This window comes from Durio zibethinus, chromosome 5 (assembly GCF_047325235.1).
Source record: "Durio zibethinus cultivar Kanyao isolate XHJ-2024 chromosome 5, ASM4732523v1, whole genome shotgun sequence".
Classification (NCBI taxonomy): domain Eukaryota; kingdom Viridiplantae; phylum Streptophyta; class Magnoliopsida; order Malvales; family Malvaceae; genus Durio; species Durio zibethinus.
Window position 1 is genome coordinate 569,332 of NC_143166.1, and position 27,296 is coordinate 596,627.

Consider the following 27,296-nt stretch of genomic DNA (forward strand, 5'->3'; position numbering starts at 1 on the left):
ATCATCAGTAAAATGAATCGATGCCCATTTGAGGCTTTTGGTGTAATAAGCCCTATCATATCCATTCTTCACATAAATAAAGGCTAAGGTGTTAACATAACATGCAAGGATATTGGAGGAACTTGAATCTTATCTGCATAAATTTGATATTTATGACATTTTCTAGCATAGTTAATGCAATCTTTTTTCATAGTCAACCAATAAATCCTGCTTTTATTATTTGCTTAGTCATCATGTGACCGTCTACATGAGTTTCACAAACACCTCCGTGAATTTCTTCTAGCAATTTTTTGGCTTCAACAGTATTCATACATCTCAATAGTATTTGGTCTCGACTTCTCTTATATAAAATTTTTCTATCTAGAAAAAAACCCATTGTCAATCTTCTCAAAGTTCTCTTATCATTCTCTTATATGTGTTTTGGGTATTGTTAATACTTAACATATTGTAATATGTCAAAATACCATGATTTTCCATCAACTCCTTTCTCATTATTTGAACAATGAGCTAGTTTCTCTTGCAAGCTCAATTTGATGGATTGAATTTTAGCATTTTTATTTAATTTGAACATTGCTGCCAATGTAGCCAAAACATCAGTCATCTGATTCTCTTCTCGGGGTAAATGATGAAATCAAATATTCTTAAATTTTTTGATCAATTTTGATATGTACTTTTGGTATAAAATTGACTTTAAGTCTCTGGTTTCCCATTCTCCTCGCAATTGGTATATGACCAAAGTAGAGTCTCCATAAACTTTTAAAGCATAGACCTTCTTTTTAAGAGCAACTTGAAGACCTAGAACACATGCTTCATATTCTACCATATTATTGGTGCAATCAAAATTTAGTTTTGTAATGATTAGGTAGTAATCCCCTTTTGGAGATATCAAAACTACTCCTATATTGTGCCCCAAAGCTTTTAATGCACCCTCAAAATACATCTTTTATATATCTTTATTATGCTTTTCTTTATCTATGTGCAATATAAACATTAAGTCTTCATCTAAAAAGTTAAAATGTCATAGTCACATAATCTTTATAAGCGCGTTTTGTAAAAAATTCAGCAATAACACTTTTTTTTTTATTGCCTTTTGGGACACATGTATAATGCCATATTCAAAAAATAACACTTGCCATTTTGTTATTCTTCTTGATAATGAAAGCTTTTCAAAAATGTACTTGATTGGGTCTAATTTTACAATGAGCCAAGTGGTATGATACAACATGTATTGTCTGAGCCGACAAGCTGTCCAAGCTAGTGCACAACACATCTTTTTCAATGGTGAATACTTTGACTCGTAATCAGTAAACATTTTTCTCAGATAATAAATGGCTTGTTCTTTCCTCCTTGTTTCATCATGTTATCCTAAAACACATCCCATTGATTTTTTTATGCACTGTCAAATATAGGATAATAAGTCTTCTAAGGACATGAAACATTAATACTGGTGAGTTTGATAAGTATTCTTTAACTTTTTCAAATGCCATTTGACAATCTTCATCTCATTCTCCTAACCTGTGTTTTTTAATAATCTTAAATATGGGATCACATTTAGCTGTAAGTTGAGAAATGAAACGAGTAATATAATTCAATCTCCCTAAAAATCTCCTTACTTCTTTTTACGTCTCCAAAAGTGGTAGCTCTTGGATGACATGTATCTTATCTGGATCCACATCTATTCTTCTTTTACTGACAATAAATCCTAGTAATTTTTTTGAGATTACACCAAAAGTACATTTAGTTGGATTGAGTTTGAACTTAAACTTTTTTAATCTCTTAAATAGCTTTTTGAGATTAGTCACATGATTTTCTTTTTCACAAGATTTGGCAATCATGTCATCCACATACACCTCAATTTTTTTGTGCATCATATCATGGAATAGAGTTACCATAGCTTTTGACAAGTTGCCCTAGTATTTTTTAAATTGAAGAGCATAACTTTATAGCAAAATATTTCCCATACTGTCATAAAAGTAGTCTTTTTCATATCTTCTTGTGCCATTTTAATTTGATTATAGCATGAAAATCAATCCATAAATCAAAATAAAAAGTGCCTAGCAGTATTTCCACTATAGTGTTAATGTGAGGCAATGGAAAATTATCTTTTGAACTTGCTTTATTTAGATCTCGATAATCAACACATATTCTCACTTTGTATCTTTCTTGGTTACTGGGACTACATTCGTCACCCATTCAAGATATTTGGCCACTTCTAAGAATCCTGCATCAAATTACTTCTTCACTTCTTCCTTTATTTTCAACAACATTTCAGATTTTATCCTTCTTAGCTTCTGTTTAATTAGTTTGTACTCAGGCTTCAAAAGTAACTTATGCATTATAATTTTAGTATCTAGCCCCGATATATCTTGATACAACTAAGTAAATACATCTACATATTCATATTTTAACTTTATCAACTCTTGTTTTATTGGTGATCACATCAAAGTACCAATCTTAACCTCCTTTTTAGCTTCTTTATCCCTCAAATTAACAACTTTAGTGGCTTCTTGATGAGGCATAATTTGCTTCTCTTCTTGTTCCACTAATCTCAATAATTTTAGGAATATTGCATAGTCTTCCACATTCTCTTCATCATCGAGTTCACTAATATAAACAAAATTTTCAAAATTAAATCCCAGAATATTGTCATGATGATCTTCATATTCATTATTCAAATACCTAAAAATAAGTGAAATGGACGAAATGTAGAATAATGTATAGTAATGCAATGAATTGAAATGAAAGAGGCAAAAGAAATGGACAAATGTGCTACGTTTGTCATTTATTCAATTGAAAATGAGGAAACACACACACATAAGACATTTAATGCTTTTAACAAAAGCATTTAGACTAGGTTCAACACATTACTTTGGAAAAAATTTAAAAACAATAGGTAGCTTCTTAATATGTTAATTTTTTAGTTCTGTATCAGAATCAGTAATATAAACCCATGAATAGCTGAGATCTTCATTTTTTTTTCTTCACCCACCATTTGTATTGAAAATTCAGCAAAGATATCTTCCAACGATGGTATAAACTCTTTCTCTATGTTTCTTGATACATCTGAATAGATATAGCTAGTTGAGATGAAAGTCTCATAAAAGAGAGAAAAAGATAAGCATTTAGTCTTTACTGCTGGCCTTAGAAAATAAGCCAACCTTTTTTTTCTTTTTTCTTTTATGAACTTCATTCTTTTTTTTTTTAGTTGGCTTGTACCCCAGCCCAAATCGATCATCTTTCTTAGGCATCATCCATGGTTGTTGCATTCATTGCAAGTTAACCCACACCTGTTGTCTTTTTCTTACCGCTTCTTTAAAGGCCATCTTGAAAGCTTTAGATAGACATAGAATGGGTACTTTTGGTCTTTCATCTACATATGTTGCATTAACGAATTCAAAAGATCTGAAAAAACATTTTGAGGCTTTTTCAGCTGCTTCAACATATAATGCAGTAGATGGTTTAGTCACCAACAAATCTTTTTCACTAGCAACAATGACTACCTTTTATCAATTATGAATTTTAGCTTCTGATGCATAATGAAAGGAACAACTCCTGCCATATGAATCCATGGTCTTCTCAAAAGATAGCTATAGGAAGAAGTGATATCCATAACTTGAAAGATTATATCAAAAGTACATGGTCCAATTTGGATTGGTAGCTCAATATCACATATCACTTCACAACGAGTCCCATTAAAAGCCCTTACTATCATATGACTCATCTTTATGTAAGACATGTCAACTGGTAATATAGATAATATAGTCATAGTCATGACATTCAAAGAAAATTCATTATCAATGAGCATCTTTGCTAGTGTATGATCCTTGTATCTTGTGGAGATATACAAGGCCTTAGCATCACCTCTATCACTAGGTGAAATTTCATCATCACTAAATGATATAAAATTTCTCACTATGATATTTTTTACTATGCGATCAAGTTTCTTCACAAATATATTATAAGTTACATAAGCCTCGTTGAGTACTTTAAGTAATGCATTTTTATGAGATTCAAAATTTAACAATAATGAGAGCATAAAAATTCGAGCTGGTAAACGATTTAATTGCTCCACCATACTATATTCACTATGCTTAATAAATTTCAAGAATTCACAAGTCTTTTTTTCTATAATCAAATTTTTACATTCTTGATCTAGGACTGAGGTTGGGTGAGTCTTTTGATCGCTGGGCTATTTATCTTCTTTTTCTATGCTTATCTCCCTTTTTTTTTGCTTTTTCTTTTTGTGCTCTCTCAAATGCGTCTGGGGTATAGCACTGCCCACTTCGAGTTATGCCCCTCATACCAATTATGCTTGCTGTGCTTGCATCACATGAGCCATATTGAAGAGAAACATTATCCAAACCTTGTGATATTATATTACAATCATAGTTTCAAAAGACTACCTTATTTGATTTGTACGAAAATAGGCTAAAGGCCTCAATTGTCATCTTTGGCATAGTTGTACAAATTGGTTCACTAATTTTAGCATTCAAATTTTTATCATAAAAGATCATGACAAGCTCAAAATTTATATGAACTAGCTTACTAACCTTAACACTCGATTTCTCTTCATAGAAAATGATAACAAGCTTAAAATTCATTCGGTAAGGTCTACTTTTGGACAAGTCTTCCGTCACAACATTCACTAAACTTTTTTCACGTTTTTCATAAAATTCAACCAAAAAAGAATCCATCATTCTCTGTAACTCATGTCGAAATGCTTTACAATCTTGAAGTGAATGACCAACAATCCCCATATGAAATTCACAAGTGTGATTTAAATTATATGTGAAATTTTCATTATCTGAGTTTTCAGGTATTGGATGAATCATATTTGCTTGCACAAGGACAACAAATATTTCATCCTTAAGGGTTCTAATCTCGTTTACTTTTCTTTTAATATTTTGAGTTGTCTCACTATTTAAAGCATTTATTAATCCTCTACCATGATTAGGTAACCGATTGGCCACCACACTTGGTTTGACCTTGGTTCTGAAATTTAAAATTTTGTTATCAATCAGGCTTTAGACCTTATGTTTGAAAGCTGTACAATTTTTTAGAGAGTGACCATGAATTCTATAATGATAGTCACAGAAAGCTTCAGAATCATACCACTTTGGATATGAAAGTTCAAGGGCTTTATGGGTTGTCGAGCCACCAAGTGTTTCTGAAATAACTGAGGGAACAATTTCATGTATATCATAGGAATTGAATCAAATCGTTGTTGCTCCCAATTATTTCAAGGTTTTTTTCGATTATAGTCTGTGATATTTGATTGAAGGAAAGGTTATGGTGAATGTGCTCGGGGATGAACATTGGCATGAAAAGTAGGTGTGTGGGTTTGCATTGGTTGGTAATGGTATAGGTTTTGAGAAATATTAGAAATGGTTGAGTAAAAAGGTTGGTATATAGGATATGAGGGGTATAGGATAAAAGGTCTTGGTTTCGATTTTTTAGTGGTAACAGTTTACACTTTCACTTTTTTCTTCTTGGACAGTCCTTCTTTTTTTGATCCAAAAACATCACTTTCATCAATCCTTCCATTTTTAATGGCATTTCTATTATCTCTCACGTAATCACCATATCAGGAAAGTTTTTCATGGCATGACCAATGAACCTATCATAGTACGGTGCTCGAAGGGTATTGATGAACAGAATAATTATTTCTTTCTCGGTGAGAATAGGTTGAACCTGAACGACAACATCTTGCCATCTCTAGGCATATTCTTTAAAATTTTTATTAGCTTTCTTTTTCATGTTTTGCAGGGACAATCTATTTGGAGCCATGTCTGTGACATGCTTGTATTGAGTAATAAATTCTTTGGTTAGATCTTTTCATGAATGAATATGACTCATGTCTAATTAAATATACTATTTGACAGCTGATCTAGTAAGACTATCCTGAAAATAATGGATAAGTAACTTGTCATTATTTATATGCCCAGTCATTTTTTGACAGAACATAGTGATATGTGCCTAAGGGCATTTAGTTTCGTCATATTTTTTAAATTTTGGTACTTTAAAATTTGGTGGGATTACCAAATTTGAAACCAAACTGAGTTCATTGGCATCAATTGTATCAAAAATATTTACACTTTTAACATTCTGTAGCCTTTCTTTCAAGAGATCTAACTTCTGCTATGCCTTTGTATTCTTAGATTGTTCGAGAGTGCTTTTTTTTAGTTTCTCCAGTTCTATTGGGTCATCTAAATCTAAGACCATAATGGGCTCAACATGACTTGCCCTAATATTTAAACCAATATGTCCTTGACTACATGGTTGAACCATGAAATGAGGTAATTAAACTGAGCATGTGGCTACCTTTCAGGCTATCATTTGTGGATGTGTTTGATGAGAAATTTGAGCATAGGGTAGAGTAAACCCTGATGGATGCAATGGATCTTCCCTATCACTGGTATTTTTTTGGGCTTGAGGCTTTTTCTCAGTGGTCACTTCTTCAGTTACCTCTTTTGCTTTGTTCATTTTTTTTTATCATGTCCATCATTGCAGCCATCTCTTTTCGAGTCTCTTCTTGAGTCATAGTCATTTGTTCTATCAACTTTTGTTGAGACCTAATCATTTTCTCTTGCATATCAAATTGAGTTTTTTTTATCTTTTATATTCTAGATGTTTACTCATTTTTCATGATTTTGACTTATGAACGAGTGTTGTAACGATGACGATTGGTCTGATCTATGATTTTTTTTATGGCCTAACTATCTTTGTACCCGATTGAGTTAAAGGAAACTCTTTGAGATTTGTTATTTTGAGGCATCTTTTTTTTAGTCATGATGCATTTTTTTAAATGAAACACACATATGATGCATGAATGCAAATGATGTGCTTATTATATATCCAATATTTGTAAAAGATTTTAAGTTTGAACTTGAACCACCATATCATAATTTCACATTATCTTTACTAAATACTTCTTTCATTACAATATTAAAATTTTCAAAAGAAGCGACATACATGCTTGTACTGTTCATAAGCACTATCTAGAAAATTGGTCAAGCATTGGCTATGCTGTCATGGGTAAACTTTTTTTTTTCACTTGTTTAGCCTTTTGGGCCATGTCTCTTGCTTTGAAGCTAACTTCTCTTATTTGTTCTACTAGGTGAGTGGCTTAAAATTCTTTCAACTGATAATATTCTTCATTCCAATATTGTGCTTTATGTTCAAATTAATCTCGTTCCTCTCTCAAAACTTGAATGGCTTCATGTTGATAATGCATTTGATATTTCAAATCATCTATGAGATCTTGTAGTATTTTTTTTTCTTTCATAGACTGACTAAGCTCTTCCTATTTAGATGACAAATTAGACCAAATCTATTCTGCATTCTTTTTGAATTTTTCAAGCTCTATGGTTATTGTGGTGATGGACCTATACCAACTTTCAAAAATCTCTTCTTGTTCTTTTTCAAGCATTCGAGATTTTGCTTCACTCTTATTAGTCTTATCTTTTCACTCATTAATCTCATATTGAAACCTCTTCTTTTCAAGCACCTATATTTCTTTTTTTTTCTTCAAATTTACATTTCATAGTCTTTATATCTTCAAGAATATTTTCACAATGGGTGTCTTCTTAGTAGCATGGTCTGTTTTCTTTATGACCAACTTTACTTGTGCCTTGTTGACTTCTTCATATTAGATATTCAGGTGTGGCTTTATTTGTATATCCCCAACGATCTACTCTCTGAGTTTGCTTCCATTCTCTAATAATCTCTTTTACCTTTCCTAGAAATCTTGATTTCTCAAAAGAGAATTCTAATTCTTGAAGCCCATAAGTCATTAAGACAAATTACTCTGACCCAAATTATCGACGAACCAGTGCCAGAGCATCGCTTATACCTCCCTATGGTCAAGAGTAAAACCCATGGCTTGTCACCTCACTTGTATAACATGGCTTCTCGTGGCATCCATGGAGCTCTTCATATAACCTAAGCACTAATGAGATTTTGCAAAGTTAATACCCATTCTTCCTTGGTCTTTAATTTTGACCACTCAACATTGTATCATTCTTCAATTGGTCTACTTTTATTACTATAGGTAGGATGAAATTTACCCATGAGATGTTAAAGATGACTTTTTGCCCAAATGTAGAGTAACTGTACACACCCTATGAAGCGTCTTCTTTTTCTTCGATAGTGATTCAAAGATCTAAAGGTTTCTACTAGCGTAAAAGGAACATGATTGATTTTATTGTCCACTTGCTCGAGAAAGTCAATCACTGATACCTCACTGTGCCCCAGAACCTTCGAAAAAATGATCAAGCCATAAATTGCTAAAGTTATCATTCTCATACCTCGTTCATCCTCTAAGTGTTTGATGATGTAATCACGTAAGATTTTTCACGGGATGCAATCACTTTTGCCTTTTATTTGGATATATAAGTTCACATTCTGAGTGGAGACCTCCATCATATAGGCGAGTTTTTTTTAAGATCCAAGTTTTTAACCTTGTTAATAGATTTTATCTGGATTGAAAAGATGCAACAATAACAATGTAGTATACTATTCGATCATCGGGATCATATCTATTTCGTTGAATATGAAACATTTGTATGCAGGGTCCCAAAATTGAACTAAAGCTCTTATCAACTAATTTTTCGTAGACACCTCAAGCAGTGAAGCAATATGATCATATTTTTCCTTGAAAGCCATCTTTTTATAAGTTGTTACATGGTGCCAGATCTCGACCAACTTAGAGATGTCATTTTGTTGAAATCCTAATTTGATTTCTTCAAGCAAAATTTCTTGTTCAAATTCTTTCAAACAATTTTCCATTCTACTTTAGGCTTTTAATGATACAGTTATCACCACATTGGTTTTTTCACACATGGTGAGCTTTAAAGCTGAGAATATAATGATGGTGTTTTCGAAGCAAGACTAAAAATCTTTTTACTGATATTGGCATATTGATAAGCACATCCTATATGCAAGTGTTTATGATGATGCACGATTATATAAAAAAAAAAAAAAAGAGCAAAATAAAATAGGGTTAGTAATCATATAAAATAAATATTCCCTCATGTGTCCTAATTTAAGGTATAATCTATAAAAATGGTATGGCCCTATCTAATGTTGGTTTCTTAAGGTTCACTATATGCATGGTTTGGTAATTAACATAGGCTAAAAAAGTTCCCAAATTGATCCTCACTGTCTCCATTCTGGATTAGTAAGGCTCCTAATCCTTACCCATAATGAGTTGCCGATAAAAAGGGTTCAACTTGAGTGAAAGTATTTTGCTAGCCCAAGCGGAGGCATTATAACCTCATGAAAACGTAAGTACTCTACTCCCTCCTAAAAGGGGATAAATTTGGAAGCCCGGGTATAAAGCTCGTGCATGAATGCAAATGTGCACATATGTGAGGGAATGTAACAATTATTAATAAAATTAACAATATAATTAGCAATAATATAAAACAATAACATATCAAAACTAAATGAAACCAAAAAAAAAAAAATTACTATTCTAAGATGAGACAAAAAATTAAAATTAAATATAAAAAAGACCATAAAATCAAATTTTGGATGACGCATATTTAATTTTTTTTGGCTTGACTCTCAGTTGTCTCTAGCGGAGTTGCCAAGTTGTCATAATGATTTTTTATTATGAGGGACTCGATCGCTAGACTTGATGAAAATTTTTGGAATCGCCACTAATCTTTTTAGAGGGGGTGATTGACCACCCAAAAATATCATCTTTTAATAAAAATCTTTAAATTAATTAAGATTTACTAAAAGAAGTTTAAGTCTACAAAACTAAGATTAGGTTCGAAAGTACGATTACGAATGAAGAAGGTATCAGCACCCTCACGTCGCCCTTTCGAAGAATGATACCAATTAAACATGTGTAATCCTTTAATTTTGATAATGCGATCCCTTTTTTTTTATTTAAACTTAATTTCTTAAAATTTATTTTTAAAAAAATATCTTTTTTTTGTGAAATTAGTATTATTATTATTATTTTGTATTCTATAAATTCTCCAACACTTTGGCGGAATTTATAAAAAATCACTATTTAGAAAAAAAAAAACTTCATTTATTTGTTTTAAAAAGGATTTTAGGAATATCCTGACTCTTTAGTGAATTCCCAAATTTTATTAAACAAATTTTAAAATTATCTCGTCTCTTTGGTGAAATCTTAAAATTTTGAACAAGTTTTAGGATTATCTCAATTTTGGACAAGATCCTAAATAAAAATAATTTTTTATAGTTAAAAGAATTAATTAATTAATTAATTAATTAATTAATCTTTATTATGATTATTTTAAATTTTTTATTATTTATTTTTAATTATTATTTTATTATAAAAAATTTAAATTATCCCGATTCATCAGTGAAATCTAAATATTAATATCTTACTTGTATTAAAGAAAATCAAACTTTTTTAATTTTTTATTTTTTTTAAATATTCAAAATATTTTTTATTATTGTTTTACATTGTCTAAATCAATTCTTTATCTTATTAAAAATAATTTTGGATTATGCCAACTCTATGGTAAAATCGAAAAATTTATTTTTACTTACAACAATTAAAGAAAACTTGCTTTAACAATTACATTTAAAAGATTCATTTAAACAATTGATTCTTTTATTTTATTTATCATTTTTTATAATTTATTATTCTTTTAGCAAAAATTATTTTTTAAATTATCTTAACACTTTGGTGAAATTTAAATAATATTTTTGCTTGTAATAAAATTTTATTTTCCTTAAATAGTTAGTATTAATTTTTTTTGCATATTATATTTTTTAGGTCTTTATTTTATTTTGTTTTTTATTTTATTTATTCATTTCTAAAATATTATTGCTAATAATAATATAAAATAACAACAATAATAATAACAATAATATCATAAAAAAATAACATAAAAATCAACATAAAATAAATCAAAATCAAAATCAAAACAGAAAATAAAAAGAAAAAAAAAAGGAAAAACCTATGAAACGGGTCGGGTCAGTGCCCGGATTGACGCGTGGATCCTGCGCGAGCCGAACTCGATTCAAACGCCCAAAACGACATTATTTTGAAATGCTTATAAAAGGCCTATTTTCGTTTTTTTTTTTTTTTTCCCTCTCTTTCTACTCAAAAGCCTTTCTCTCTAAAAACTCAACTCCTTTTATCAGCCATTGTGGTTACCTAGTTTTCTATCGATTGCCGCCATGCACCGGTTACTGAAAACTTCAATTAATGTCAAAAAATTTAAAAAATCCCAAATTTCGACCTCTTTTCCAAATTTCAGTAGCTGAAAAATTCAACCGATCGTCAAAAAATTTAAATTTTTTCAGATTTCGGCAACCCAAAAAACTTCAAAAAAATTTTAAAAATTCCCCTGGTGATCCTTTTTGCTTTCTAAATACTTTTTCAAGCCCAGATTTTTCAAAAAAAATCTCAAATTTCTTAGATCAAAAATTTCATTCTTGATGTTTTTTTTTTTTATTTTTTTTGTGTTTGCTACTAGTTCTTTTATCAAAGAGGACTATGATTATTTGTTTGTTTTTTTACAGTATTCTCTTTTTTTTTTTTCTTGCAGAATTTAACTCTATTTATAGGGCTTTTGAGATTTCAAATCTCATATTTCCTTAGATTTTTTTGTTAAAAATTTGAGTGTCTATTTGATAATTTTTGGTCACCGGATTTCATGCTGCGAAGTTAGACAATGTCAAGGAGAAAGATGGACCATTTTGATAGCTTGATTTCAGCTGCCATAGTTGAAATCAAATATTTCTTTTTTACTTTTTTTTTCTTTTTTAAAGATTAATAATAATAATAATAATAATAATAATAATATAAACAAAATTATATTTAAGTAAAAAAAACAAAAAAACAAAACAAAATTGGTGCCTACAATTACCATTAAATATTTGACTCTAATTCTAATTGACAAGTAGCTTGGATTCTGGTTGAATTCTATTAATTGAAAAATTATTTGATGATTAAATTTATATAAACAACAAATAAATAATAGTAAAAGTTCTTACTGAATAGTTATTCTTTGAGATTCAGTAATGCAAGTAGCTCTATAAATATAGAATGGATCATAATTTTTTGAAGTACAAGGGGGTTGCAACTTCTATGTACGAGATGGGTTGTAGGATGTGAGGAAAAGTTGGGAAAAATATGGGATTTAATGGGATAAAAGTTATTTCTTGTATTTTAACACTAGTGAACAGTCTAATGTTTATTTACTGGTATTTTATACTTTTTTTTTTTAATCTTTACATATATAGTGATTTTTTTTTTTGGTATGGAATGTAAGCAATTGAAATCAACCATGTTAAATATTGTTTTTTGTGTATATAATCTATTTCAGGTTAATCTCGCTATGGAATATATTTCTGCTTAAAAAACAGAAAAGCTGAAATTCGATGGCAAAGTAAATATGCAAAAACAAAAAGGAGCTAACTAGTTAGGTCCTATCCTTTATACACTTTAGTGGAAAATTTCCCTCTTGTCTTTAGAATATTAATTGGACTGAAATCCAATCCCTTCTATATCCTCTCTTCAAATCAAAATGTTGATGATTTCATTGAATAAGCATATACTTCAGTAAGAATAATAAAGATGTATTTCTATAATTAATTAAACGAGTAGATTAGATTAGACGATGGCCGGCAGGGATATTTTGCAAGTATATGCTCTTACTTTGCATCTTCCACTTATGATCATCATCCCTCGATTTTGAATTGATTCTGATTGTAGCGAACGTGTTAAAATATTCTGAAGGACTTGGGAAGGGGAATAGAAATTATGGAAATTAAAGATTGATATGGATATGTAGATATATGATATATAACTGGATGATTCATGAATTAATATATATAATATACCTTATGTCGAGTATTCATCAGTAAATTATTCAAGTATGGATTACTATCCAATTTGGGATTATTAATGTTGCAAGTGATCAATGAGATTCTTCCGACCTACGTGTTTCTCACAATCTTGGAAAAAACATTATAAAACAATGCAAATGCATGCTAAATCTAATGCTACTTATTTTATCATGCACATGATTCCTTTTGGTTGCTTTGATTATTATTATTATTATTTTGGAAAAGGGCTTGTGATATTCCATTGTGCTCCAAGGAAAAATTCAAAATTAAACCTTCTTATTATCACACATATAATATTTACAAAGATTTATTTTATAAGTACGTAGCTTATGCAATTTTCTTTCGGCTATATATTAGGAGGAAATTTTGCCTCGTTCAGCTTCCCATGGCATGTTCCTCATCTGCAGGATGCAAAATATTATGAAATATTAGACTAATCAATAATATATATCTAATAATATGTTATTTTTTATCCGTAGATTTTTAAAATTGTAACATTTGGTAATATGACTCAAATTTTTTTTTTTCATTTTGTCTTTGCTTTGTAATTCTATTGGTTACTTCTCTCCTGTTTCCAATATTGTACCACTTGTATACTACTACGTAAATAAGAAACATTCATCGTATCAACTTTTTTAGATTTTCAACAATATGAAAAATCCGCAACACTACGCAGAGATGTGGCACTAATTATTTATTATATGTGCCACACTTTTCCACCCAGATTCGAAAACAATGGTTTCACCAATAACATGGAATCCAATTTTTACAGTCATTTTTTACGATTTAAGATATTTTTTGGCATGTGGATACAGTGAATTGAATATTTAAATTTAGTTAGCTGTTGGCAAACAGGACCAAAGAATGAAAAGAGTTAAAATGTTTAGCCATTTTACATTTGTTCAAATTTTAATAATTGTTAAGAAACATTTGGTTCAAAAATTCTTAAATTTTGAAAAAAAAAATTGATTTTGAAAAAAGAAACTGATATTAAAAAAAATTGTGTGATTTTTTAGTATTGTTGAGCTAAGAGAACTTAAGATTTTTATATTTAATTAGAGGATTATAAAATTATTTTAAAAAGTCTTTTGTTATATTGTTTTTTATGATAATAGAATAACACATGATATTTATAATGCATGATACATAAGTAACAAGTGATTTATTTAAATTTTTATTTATTTAACAACTAAATTATTCATTTAATATTTTCACTAAATTATTTAAGTAAAAGTATTTTAAGTTTTATTTCACGTATAATATATGTAATAATAAATTTTATATGTAATAATAAAATTTTTCATTATATATCTTCAATGAAGATCACATTTTTTATTTTTAAAAAAATGTTCTTTGTTAAAATTAAATAATTACAAAAAAATAATTTTTTTATATTTTTAACAAAAAAGGTATTTTTATCTTAAAAAAGTCATTTTTGTTAAATTTAAAAAAATAATTTTTTTATAATATATTTTCAACAAAAAAAAGTTGTCTTTGTCAAAATAATAAAAAATAAAAAATAAATTATTATATTTTTAAAATAAATAATATTGTCTATATAGTTTAAAAATGCAATTAAATAAAAGTAAATGGAGCAAAGTTTTCGCTTGTATTTGGAAATTAAAAGTAAAAAAAAAAAAGGAAGAATAAACTTTTTAATTCTCCCACTTTTCCCTCTTTGACATTATTAGAACTGTAAAATTACTAATGAGAGCAAAAATTTTTAGACCACACCAAAGAATCACGAAAAGTTAAATATCAAAAAGAAAAATTAAATTTCACAATCAATCGCCTTCTTAGAATAAAATAAAGTCGTCTGAACCGGGACAATGCAATAAAGTACTAACTAACAAACAAAACGAATCGAAACAACATTTTGTTTTCAATCAGCTTTTCTCAATCAACCACATCTTGCTTGAGCCCTTTCAAAATTGAACTGATGGATTTTATAGCATTCTATTTTCTATTCAATCTGCATTGCACTAAACGCAAGTTTCACACACAGCATATGATCAGAGATTCAAACTAAAAAAGGTTAAAAAACTTTCACCATTGCATTCACCAAACTCCGCTGCTATGCAGTCCATCTGAATTTAGTTTTCACAAAAACATTGTCCCCAGTACACTTATTAACTCAGCTACCAAACGATAGCCCTATGACAACAAAAGAAATATCTATATATATATATAAAAGCTTAGTATTCATCCCACAGGTTGCACATTGATTACCGCTCAACAGATTTAACTTAGCCAGTGTTCCTCATACCAGCAGCAATTCCATTTATAGTAATTAGCAATGCATCTCTTAGTTTGGTGTTATCATCATCACGTCTAAGCCTCCTTAGAACCTCCACCTGCAACATGTTCATCGGATTGAGATAAGGGAGCCTGCTCTCTATCAGCCTCCTCAAGCTCCGATTGTTCTCAGATAGTTTCTCATGTCCACTAACCACCAATACATACTTTTCAGTTACCATGAGCTCCCTCCTAAGTTCAGCACCAAGTTCCCGCCTGCTCTCAGACACTAGCACTTCATCATAATGCTTGGCTATTGGAATATCAGCCTTTCCTAACACCATCTCTATAAGGTCGATCGTGGATTGGAAAAAAGGCCACTCTTTGTACATCGCTTTCAAGTCTTCTGGATGACCCTTCTCACAAACTCCCTTCAAACCTGCCCCAACACCAAGCCAAGCTGGAAGAACAAATCTGGTCTGGGTCCATGCAAATACCCATGGAATAGCTCGAAGATGTCCGATTCCTGTCGAGGCCTTTCTTCTTGTGGGGCGGCTTCCTATGTTAAGAAAGCCCAGTTCAGCCTGGGGTGTAGCCTCATGGAAGTACGCAAGGAAATCTGGGTTTTCATAAACTGTGCTTCTATAATTCTGGCAACTGATTTTTGAAATCTCCTCCATGAGATTACACCATTTCTGTTCTCGAGGTGGTTGAGGAGGACGCAGAGTTGCAAGGAGCACAGCAGTCGTGTATATTTCTAGCTGTCTAATGGCAGTCTGTGGCAAACCAAATTTTGCTTGCACCATCTCCCCTTGCTCTGTTGAGCGAAGTGTGCCCTGCCAATTCAACATAGCATTATCAATCACAGAACACAGAAAATATTCCTGAAAGCAAAGATATCCCAATGCTACATATAAGTTTAGCTCAACAAGGCTTTGCTACAACATGCAATGATATTAAAGTTAATGGTGGACCACAAGTGCTTCTTTATGAAATCAGTTAAACACAATCTACAATACACAAGTTCTACCTTTGGACAATAAAAAGGTTAGGACTTGGGAACTCAACATTTCAACTGTCCACGTTAATAAAATGTAGCAAACTGTAAATTGAAGTGACAGTGTAACTTTATCACATTGAGAGACAATCAAATACGATGTTGTCATTTATTGTTTTCAATTGCTCTTCAAATATGGAGTATTAAGTTAATAACTGAATAACAATACCAATTTTCTGAGGTATAAATTACATTGGCAACTCACCATTACAGAACCAGGTGGTTGGGACTGAATGGCCAGGTATGTTGGGCCACCACCACGACCAATACTCCCTCCTCGACCATGGAAAAGAGTTACTTTGATTCCAAACTCATGGCAAGCAGCAACAACATCCCCTTGGGCTTTGTAAAGCTCCCACGCAGCAGTGAAGCGCCCAGCATCTTTACCCGAATCAGAATATCCAACCATTACCTGTTTAAAATAACTTTGTAAACACAAGATTAATGACAACTTCAAAAAAAATCTTAGAAATGGCCATAAAAACAGCATACTTCTTGATGCCCATTATGGTTCTTTATAATGTGCTCCCGGTACCAATCAATTGATAATAGTTTTCTGATCACTGAACCCGCTCCTCTAAGGTCCCTCACAGTTTCAAACAGGGGAACCACACGCAACCTACTCAAAAGATATAGATGGAAAAATGTAGTAAGTATAGATATCTGTTATGCTAAATTATTTTAACCATTACTGAATGTGTTATGCAAAAATGTAAGATGAGCTCTTATTTTTCCCCTTCAGTAATGCTTTATTATTGTTCTATTATTCTTGCCCCGGTAAATCTCTATAATAGATTAGATAGTGACTTAAATAGTTTCTGAGTTCTATTGAATTCAAACTATCTTCTGCAACAAAAATAGCTTGTATTTTAAACCCTTCCTATCCCCCAACCTCAAACCCCCACCCCCTCTTGTCACTGAAAAAAGGATGTAAACGAAAAACCTACAGCTACGCATTGCTGACTAATGCACTTCTGAAAGCTTGATGAATAAATAACCATGTAAATGTGGATAGTCAGTAACTTCAGCCACTCCTCTACAAATGCATATAAGATCATCCATGTTCAAAGAGTAGCCCAGAACTTTAATCAAACACATTATAAGAACCCATAATTAATACCAACTTAAAGCAAGTGGATGCAAAAACCAGAACCAATTCAAGATAATATAACTTTAATTCCCAAGGGGAATCATAGTTGGACATTCAGACAAACATAAACCAATAGTATTTCTCTCATTATTATTGTGCTATTATACTTTCAAAATATGATAGCATTTACTATGTCTAAGAGCATATGAGTATCAATTTGTAAGAGGTATAAACATACGTTCCACCGGGACATGGTCTCCCCACTTCCCCACTAACTGCAAGTCGAGCATCTTTCTGCAAAAGCTCCACGGTAAGGACATCGCTGGCCTGCAAATCAGCAAGAATGGTAGCATTGTTTCTTTTTATCCCACATAAGATAATTGCAAAAGCTCTTCAAAAGAAATTAAAATAGAAAAGGAAATCAAAAGTTCTGTCATGAACTGCAGAGGTAGAAAATAGTGTAAAACAAAATATAGTTTTAGTAAATCATACATTGGATGCCATAGATATCACATATGCACCAAGAGAATCACTTCCTAGCTCGGCAGCTACGCGAAAGGTATCTAAGACTTCTTTAACATCAGGAGCTACCTGAAATATCCAGATGAGAGAAGAGCTACATGTTAACTAAAGCAATAAAAGTAAAACAAAAATAAAGGAAAGGAAAGACTTTGTTCCATGATTTGATTTGAATATTGCACAAAAGAGGGCACCATTTTTTAAACTCAAATAATGCATGCACAATTTATTTTGCAGTTCTTGAAGAAATGCATGTATAACCACATAAGCAAATCCAAAAGCCAAAGCACCATGACCTGCGCACATGCCAGGGGACCCCCCCCCCCCCCCCATAAACAATGGTATGCATGTACAAATTGCATGAGCATCGGAAATTCGACCATTCTGTGCTTCAAGGAACTTTTTGTGTGCTCTGAGTTTCGACACCAATGAACCAGCTCATGCAAAACCATCAAGGCCTTAGAAGACATGGGGAATGATAATTGCAAGAAGTGTTGATCAGTTTTCTACTTTCATATTCTCATCAATTAAGATTTATATCGACTACCTAATCTCCCAGGCTGTCACAACCTTGTTTTCATTTTAAAATAAAAACTGGATCGAGTGTTTTCTAAGGAACTATAACCATGCAAATTTGCCTGGCCGTGTATCCCTTTGACATCCCTTAATGTCAATTTTCAGAATTCAACACATGTCTGGAAATCACAATGCCAAAGAAAATGTCAAAGCAATTACATATGTTATCTAATAATAATATATAAAAAAAAAAAAAAAAGAGAATGTTTCCAGCACCATAGAGAAGGCCAACTTGCAATGCATTATAACTGGATGAACATCCCAATGCTAATTTTTCAGCTTCTTAGGAACATATACAGAGCCAAGAAAAATATGAATCTAAAACCCATCTTGACATGGTAACCTGATAATACCACGAGAATATATCCTTATTATTCAACTTTTTGGGACAAAATTTGCCTCAGAATCAAGGTTATTCTAGTTTCCTTCAAACAACCATGAGCCCAACCTTTTGCACAAGTTTGCTTTCCAGCCACCTTATGACCTGACAATCAAAACCTTGCAACCACCTATAGTTGATTTTGAGGCATTATTGTAATATATTTTGATTCTTATGCTTAAGGACTTCTGATTTTAGGCAAATTTCAATTCTCTTTAATTTGTTATTATTTGTGATTATTACAGATGGCAATCAAGGAAGTCAAATTGGGTCCAGGTCCTATGTTGTTTCAAGTTGAGTACTTTCGGATTTTGGCTGTTTCAGCCATCAGGTTGTTTAATTCTGGGTTATTTAAAGTTCAACTTAATCCACATATCCAATCATTTTTTGTGTCTAGTTAATTCGGGATTTGGGGTACTTCATCTATTGAGTCACAGTGAGGCTTGTGTCATTTCAAGTTTAGAAGCTTTAAATCTGGAGTGATTTATTTATAAGAATCTAAGGATCTGTGTCTAGCATCAATTTTTATTAACATGTAGAAGAAACTTAAATACAACAAATGAATAAAAACAATGCACCAAAGTGTATGATATAAGAGTTGTTTATTAAGAATTCCTAGCAAGCCACCATACACACCAATATACTTTTGAAACATCTTTACCTCTATAGTAGGAGGAACTAGTGGTCGCTTCCCCTTTAGCTCTTTTGTCAAAAATTCAAGTTTCCTTTCTTCATCCCACTCGCTATAAGTACCCATATCCAAATATCTGGTAATTGCATCAAGTGTTTCAGCGTGCCTACCAGATTCCTGTACATTAACAAAGTTTAGCTAAAACACATAGCATGAGTAGGTCACAGAATATAACTGAAAATAAAATGCACCTGACGTAAATCAAGCTTCATTAACACCATTCCAAAGGTGGCAACTCTTCGAATCAGGTCAGCAAGCCGACCATCAGCTAGAATCCCAGCCCCACATGATTGCTGCAAATTTTACTTATAGCACATTATTTCCATATTTACAACAGCATGAACTTTCTTTCACCAGCAGGAAATGGGAAAGTGGAGTTATTACCAGAGATTCATAACATAGAAGCAGTGGTTCCAGAAGTTGTTCTGTTGTTTCATAGTAATCCCAAGGATCATGTTCACAGGGAAGATCCTCCAGAAGAAGTTCCAGCCGTCTTCGTGTTTTCATGAGCTGAAATTACAGGTCATCAAACACAAATACACTATCTTTCTGTGTATATTAAAGACAGATTTACTGAAAAAATAAATCCATAGCCTGAATTTCAATAACTACAACTAATTGTTTAATGAATTTCATAAATTTTACATGCAAAACTAGCACGGCAGAATAAGCATGACAGTTAATGATAATTTGTTTAGTTCCCTACTAGATATAATCTTGAAATTTCAGATAAGCCTTTCCTTAGCATTGCCAGTCAAGGCAATTGTCCTAATATCTAGAAATGAATTCTATTGGAAGTAAATTTTTGAAAATGCCTTTCCTTTTTGTTCAATATAATTCTTGAATGAAGCCTAGTTCACTTGAATTTTTTTTATAACCCTAAGCTATTTTTGTAATAGACCTAGCAGATAAAGTTTGTCATAGATCGCTTTCACGCAAACCTGGTAAAAGTAATGTTAAATATCTAATGCCTTAAAATTTCAAATGACAGATATAACCCCATGATAGTCTAATTAATTTATGAAGCCCAAAAATTTCAAAAATTTTAAAATCTTTTAGCCATAATCATCAGCACATTTTGCCAAATAAATTTACATGAGAGTTTCCATTTCATTAAAACTAATGTTGACACAATCAAAAACATATTAAATCTTCCAGGTTTTTGAATTTTATCTTAAACCATTTCCTACATAATGGGTAACCTGCAATTTTTTTTTTTTGCAGAAAGGTACCCTTCATTTTGTATCCATCTTGGTATTGTTTTCTTAGCTCAATTCAAAAAGAGCAAGACCATATGCTAAACAAAAATAAAAATCTAAATATTTCCTATAAGAATTAAATTGACATCTCAAAAACAGAGAAAGGACATGTTCTCTTTCAGCAAGTCGTAAATACACCTGCTTCATCTCCATGAAACAGCTTTTACACGGCATTACATATTTTAACTCATAGAGAAACAATACCTTTTCCTTGACATCTCCAAGAACAATTCGATAAGGAGCAATTCCAGGACGTAGAGACGAACTTGGCTCAAGAAGCTTATGGAAGCTGGACCTTCCTATCTGAGATTCTGCAAACAGTTTCCTCTGAGCTAGAAGCTGACTAGAGGAGAAAGAGCCACGTGGTGTAACAGCTGATTGTGACCCATTGGAGTTAGCAAAACTTCCATTTGCTGATAATTTGAGTTGATTGTGACTAGAATCCTTAGATGAATTTTCTGAACTAGAACAGCCCTGACCATCCTAAAAGTTAAAATTTAAACTAAATTGTTAGCTATGATGCTCACGGTAAAATCGAAGAAACCATTTGAACAGCCAAAAACTATGAGAGAATGAACTAACCTGACGAGTCAATGGCATGTAATCAGTCCCTGGGAGTTCTAGTTTTGGATACTGAGATCCGCCATCATTGTAATCTGCATGAATAAACAAGTCAGATGAAATCATCCAATGAACAGTATCAGTTTGGAATTAAACGAATAGATTAATGGCATTACCAAAGGAAATTAAATGATATATATATATAATAGCTGTGGATGGATTATGGGTGACGAGATATGAAGTGAAATGTTACAGAAAGAATTAAACATTTTATTTTTCTTATTATTATCACAATCAACCAATAGTTCAATATATATATTCTTGTGCTTATACTTTAGAAGAATGATGGTTAGATAATATTTTTTTTCCTTTCCAAAAGAGACATTATGATTAATTTCAATCTTAAAGAAATTGCTTTCAAACATATTCCATTTCTAATAAAAAATCAAAACAAAAAAATTCCCCTATTTAAAATTTTCACTTTTCATTTTTTCTAACAACATACTTCAGCAGTGGATATAAAATTTACAGCTTCACTCCTAAAACAAAATACATTACATTAGAGAGGCCAAAAACTCTTCAAATGTATATGCACTAATAAGCAAACTTTTCCAAAGTAAAAACTACTAAAACTACTTTGCTTTTTTTAGATATGTACCAGTGCAGGCAGGTAAATCTGCTCTAGCTGGAAGTTGGGTAGGAAGGGATGGAGCTTGTTGGCCATGAAGCTTGAACTGATTTCGGCTTAAAGGTTGGTTCCGACTCTCATGCAGGTCCACCGATGAGGTTTCTGAAGATAAAGTAAACCTACTATCAGATTTCAGAAGTAGTAAGACAATTGAGATAAAGAAAATTAAAACAGATTACAATGCAAAATCTACTATGGAAGACTTGGTTGAAAATCATCAGATCTAACTCCATGATCTATCTCACGCAAGTTGACATATAGTGTAAAGCACACAATCATCAGATCTAAGATCACTTGTTTCTTCAAGTTTAGGTCTCTTTCAATGAATTTGAAGAATAATCTTCATGTGCCTAATTGACATTTTTGGTTTTCAAGGCCAACCATATTTATGCTCATCTCAACACTTTCTTAGTTACATGTGCCTGACATTAGACCCCTAAGAATACAAGAGTAGGTAGTCCTCAATTAGCATAAATCTATCAAACAGATATAATGACCGTAAAATTCTAAAATACTTGTTTTGAGGTTGAAAAGAACATAAATATAACTAACAGCCAAACCTTTTTCTAGAATTTCATGAGCCAATCTGGATAACCTATCATTGCATTGGTTCATGGATAGTTCAAATCTAAGGCTATCAACTTCCCGGATGTACAGATCAATGGCCATCCACCTAGATAAAAGTGAGACATCCCTTGTCACCTGAAAGAATGAGAAGAAAAGGAATGAAGGCATCAGGCACTTGGTAAGAGTAGAGGAAAAATACTAATTCTACATGAAATTATAAGATAGTACATTAGTACTTGCAGTGAATGTTAGGTATCACTAGTTGTAACATAGACAAGGCGGAAAAGTGAACACGCAGTTTCAGGAAAATGAACAACATCAATCTAGAAATTCCAAAACAAAGGTTCAAAAAGCATTCCCAAATGAACCAGTTCAATTTTTATAGTATAAATCAGTTTTAAAGCAGCCATGATAAAAGGAAGCAACCAGCCCCACCTTTGCTGTGACATTGGGATTTCCATCTCTATCACCCCCCATCCAGGAGCCAAACTTTATTGGGGTGCATGTTAGTGGAAGTGGTTTTCCTGTATGCTGAAAAAGAATGACAAAAAAAAGAAATAATGTGACCAAGAATGCCATGTGTATCCATTCAAAGAACCTAGTAGCTTCAAAACAGAAATTTATATCCCACTTTCTTTAGAGCATTGCTAACACGACGTAAGTAATGAGGTATGGCCTTCCAAAGGGATTGCTCCACAATGTTCAAACCTGATAAAAAATAATATTATTGTCATATAGAAGCTTTTACAAGAAAAAATGCATACAATTTGTAATATATGTAAAGTGATATACCAGCCCTGGCTTCATCTACAGGAGTAGGTTTGTGGCGTCTAAGTTCATCAGTCTGCCATATAGATGTTATCTCTCTCACCTACAAATGCCAAAAGGAACTCTGATTTAAAAAATGGAAGACATTTTTTTCCCGTGATCACCACAATAGTAGAAACACCAACCCCCTCCCCCCTTTCACTTTTTTTTTTTTCCTGGAGAGGGATCAGGAAACATTGCATTGGGGAACAATACCAGATCTTCGATCAGCATTTCTCGATCTTCATGACCAAGATCAGGTCGGTCATTGTATTCCAACAGATGCTGCAAGGTAAGACAGGCTGACATTCAGATAAGTGGCTCTAACACAAATTCAAGACTCAAGTTAAAAATTTTCAGCATAGCACTTTATGTATCTTACAGCAATTCTTAAATGTTTATATTGTAAGGTACGACGGTTAATTTGTGTGGGATGTGCAGTAAGGACAATCTCAACCTCCTGCAGCAAAAAGAATTTAGCAGTTAATTAGATCACAAAATAAATAACTGAACAACTTTTTTGGCATGTCTGGACTTAATGTTGCAATTATGTAACTCTTTCATTAGTTAAGGTTGCAAGAGAAGCTCCTATTAGTTCAGCTTCACTGAGATGAGTTTCACACTTTTCTGAAACAAAATGAGAAGTTGGAGCTTCTAATACTTAATCTAAAAGCACTTAATCTGGAAGCACTCTAGATTCTTTGCTATTTAGTATTGTTGGATTACGCAACTGAAAAAGGCACTTTTTTTCTCTGGACAATTCTGAACAAGGTGTAGAAGAAAACGAAATCTAAAAGCAATGATAAGAAATATACCTGCTTGCAAACAGTGTTATAAAGGTCATTGGGGGAAATGCCACCCTGAACCAACTGGCCGAAAATGTCATCACAAGATTTTGATAAATGTGTAACGCTTCGTCCCTTACGAACCCTACAGAAAATAATAAGTTATTTAAGTTTTCTGATTAAATAATAATTATTATAAAGTTGGTTTGCACAAACAAAAACTGAAAATAGTAATAGTAGAGTCCTTTAAAAGGCAAATGCAGGACATCTTATATATGTCTCCAGACTTTTTTACATTTTCTTAATTTTTATTTAGGAAACCAAAATGCAAAGAATGCATTTGCAAGTAGGTAGTTAGGCATTAATCTGGCCTATTTCCTGAATAGTTTACCCGCCATTCACAGAATAAATGAGGAAGGCAAAGTAAATGCTTGAAAATGTAAACCATTTCCCAGAGTTTCAAAAACTTCCATTATACTTAAGCAATAACCAAACCAACCCTTATTCCAACATGTTTTTCTGTTAAGATAAAGCCATGAAAATGTTAATGACTAGAAATCCTTTGTCTTATTAAGTAGGCAAAGATAATAGAATCATAAACTACCAAAAAAATTTTGGAGCACTCAGAGTTGTTGCAAAAAAAAAAAAACTACCTGAAGTTACATAGAGGAAACTTTAAAATAATCCAAGCGCAACATGGGATCCATAATTCTACACGCATTATTGCTTATAAACTGATAAGCTAAATCCCACTACCTGTGATGGGTCTCAGCAATTCCCATCAAAGTGAGGTGATGGCTGAAAGCACGAGCCAGTGTCAAGGCTTCCTCTAATGTCATCTTCGATATCTCTGATGCTAGCTGCTTCTCTAGCAACTCTGCCATATCCTCTATCCCGGACAACCGCATGTTAGAAGCACTCTACAACAATAAAAAACCAGGAAAAATCATTCTCAATAAATCTTTTCTCTTTTTTGCTTTGTGGGAAATCGTAGGAAAGAAAAAAGTAAAGTCAAATTCTAACATGCACTTGCAAATACTCACATAACCATGGAGAAACTTCCCTTGATTCGGTTAATAATTTATCTTTAATCCAAAAAAAAAAAGCAAAATAAACATATAGTATCATAAAAATATAAAATACAATTTGGCATTTTCCTTTATTTTCCACTTCTCCTTTTAATATGATTTCTCAGCAACCAACCAGAATCAAAAAGCTAACCAAAAAAAAATACTTGTAAGGAATATTCTTTACGAAGAAAAAAAAATTGTCTGAGTTGATTTTCGGTTTTTGAATTAGAAAAAAAAAAAAAACTTCGTAAAACATAACTTTTGCCAACCAGCCTTCCTAACTTTCGCTTCTTTTTCACCACCTTCTAAGCAACCAAACAGAAGCATTAATTGGGAAAAAAGCAGAGAATAATAAACAAGAAAGAAGTCCGCTGAAGAAAACTCAAAACGCCACCAGTAATAAGAAAATATTAAAGAAAAACAAGCAAGCATGGAAATAAACACAGTATTCGTTTTTTCTTTTCCATTTGAAAGAAAAACGAGCAAGATAGAAACAATCAAGGTTATAATGTTCACTTGTCACTGTTTTTCTGTAACCTTAGGCTCTCTGCTTTATAAATAAAGCGCAAAGCAGAAGTGAGAAATAGATACACAAGGAAATGAAAATAATGAATGAATCAGAGAAAAAAAAAAAAAAGTAAAAGGCAAAGATGGTTTCGAGTAGAGGAAGGTGAGTGACCTGAGCGAGGAGTCGATTCCTCTCGAGCTTCTCCATGAAATGGCCGCCGACTTCTCTCTGCAAGACATCGTTGAGTAGATTCCCCAGCAGCTTACAGTCATCGTCAAAACTCTGAAATGAGATTTCCTCAGCTATATCGTCCGTCGTGTCCGTCATTGCCGGCCACCAAACAGAAACCAAGAAAAAGAGAGTGAAACAGAGAGAAAGAGAGAGAAGAGAGGTATGAAATGAAATGAAATGAAATATGAATTATGAGTCAGCACTTAGCAACCGCATCTCCGTTAAAAACAAACTTAAAATTGAAAGTAGTGGAGTAGTACGAATATTTCTGTTAATTTGCGGGGCCTCAGTTTTACCGCATGTGATGCCAAGGAGAACTTAACACGTGGCAGTCTCTGCGGTCAGACCGGGCAGTTTTTCTCAGGCCTTCTCGTCTGTTGATGGCACTGAAATTGGCACAAAACTTAAAATTAATTTTTTTAAAATATTTACTAAAAATTTTAATAAAAAATTTAGAAATATATAAATTGATTTAATTAAATATAAAATTAATAATACATAAAAAATTATTAAAATTTTTATTTATAATTTAAATTTAATTAATAGATATTTAAGGATAAAAATTTGTCAAATTTTTATTAAAAAATTTATCTAAAAATATCAAAATTTATTAAAATTCTTTTAAATTTTATTTATTTAATTTATATAACAAAACTTTTTAATTTTAAGTTTTATTTAATTATTTTTAATATATAACTTCATAAATTTTACTTATCAAATCTTATCGAAATCTTTTTCTTAAAACAGTACCTTTGAGTCAATTTTTTTTTTTTTACCATAAACTTCATTCTCAAATTTCAACTTAATTTCAAAAATATAAATTTTGAATAAAAGTAATTTGAATTTTAAAAAGTAAATTTAAGATATGAACTTAAAATTTTAAATTTAAAAAACATGATAAATGATTATATTTTTATATTATTTAAAAATAAATAACCTGAAAATTTCAAAATTGATACATTTGAATCTAAAACAATATGAACTCACCTGATAAGAAACAAAATTACCCATTTGCCACCAAAGCACAAGCAAGGAGAAAAAATTTTAGGATAATCATTATAATTATATAGTATCTAGTATATGCTATCATCAGATTCGCTCGCGTATAAGAATCTTTTTTTTTTTTAAGTAAGATGTATGGAGTATATTCTCTTTTATTATTATTATTATTATTATTATTATTATTATTATAGCATGATTTTAGTTGTTTTTTATTTTATAAAATCTAACAACAATAAAAAAAGATAAGATAAGATTAGATAAGCTTTGATAGCTTATAAATCGAGCTTTCGGTGAAGGTGAATCATTCATTTTCAAATTTATACTAGCACTAGTACTAAATAAAATACTAGTCTATATTATTATCATGTCCTCGTGTGGTCCCTGTTTGATTTAACTTCATTATTATTATTACCATGTAAATATTGCAA

General features: G+C 31.6%; 1 protein-coding gene across 1 annotated transcript; it reads right to left on the minus strand.

The window, feature by feature from the left end:
- Positions 1-14,869: 14,869 nt before the first annotated feature.
- LOC111282170 (phosphoenolpyruvate carboxylase 4-like) lies at positions 14,870-26,074 on the minus strand. Its single transcript, XM_022870153.2, has 20 exons — positions 25,807-26,074; positions 24,814-24,977; positions 24,088-24,202; positions 23,655-23,732; positions 23,489-23,557; positions 23,258-23,336; positions 23,097-23,173; positions 22,901-22,996; positions 22,459-22,600; positions 21,869-22,000; positions 21,232-21,305; positions 20,854-21,132; positions 19,775-19,900; positions 19,582-19,683; positions 19,361-19,507; positions 17,718-17,816; positions 17,464-17,552; positions 16,628-16,754; positions 16,341-16,547; positions 14,870-15,914 (listed from the first exon to the last, which is right to left on the minus strand). The coding sequence occupies exons 1-20, from the start codon at positions 25,960-25,962 to the stop codon at positions 15,090-15,092; spliced, it is 3,183 nt and encodes a 1,060-aa protein (XP_022725888.2). The 5' UTR covers positions 25,963-26,074; the 3' UTR covers positions 14,870-15,089.
- Between the last annotated feature and the right edge of the window lie 1,222 nt (positions 26,075-27,296).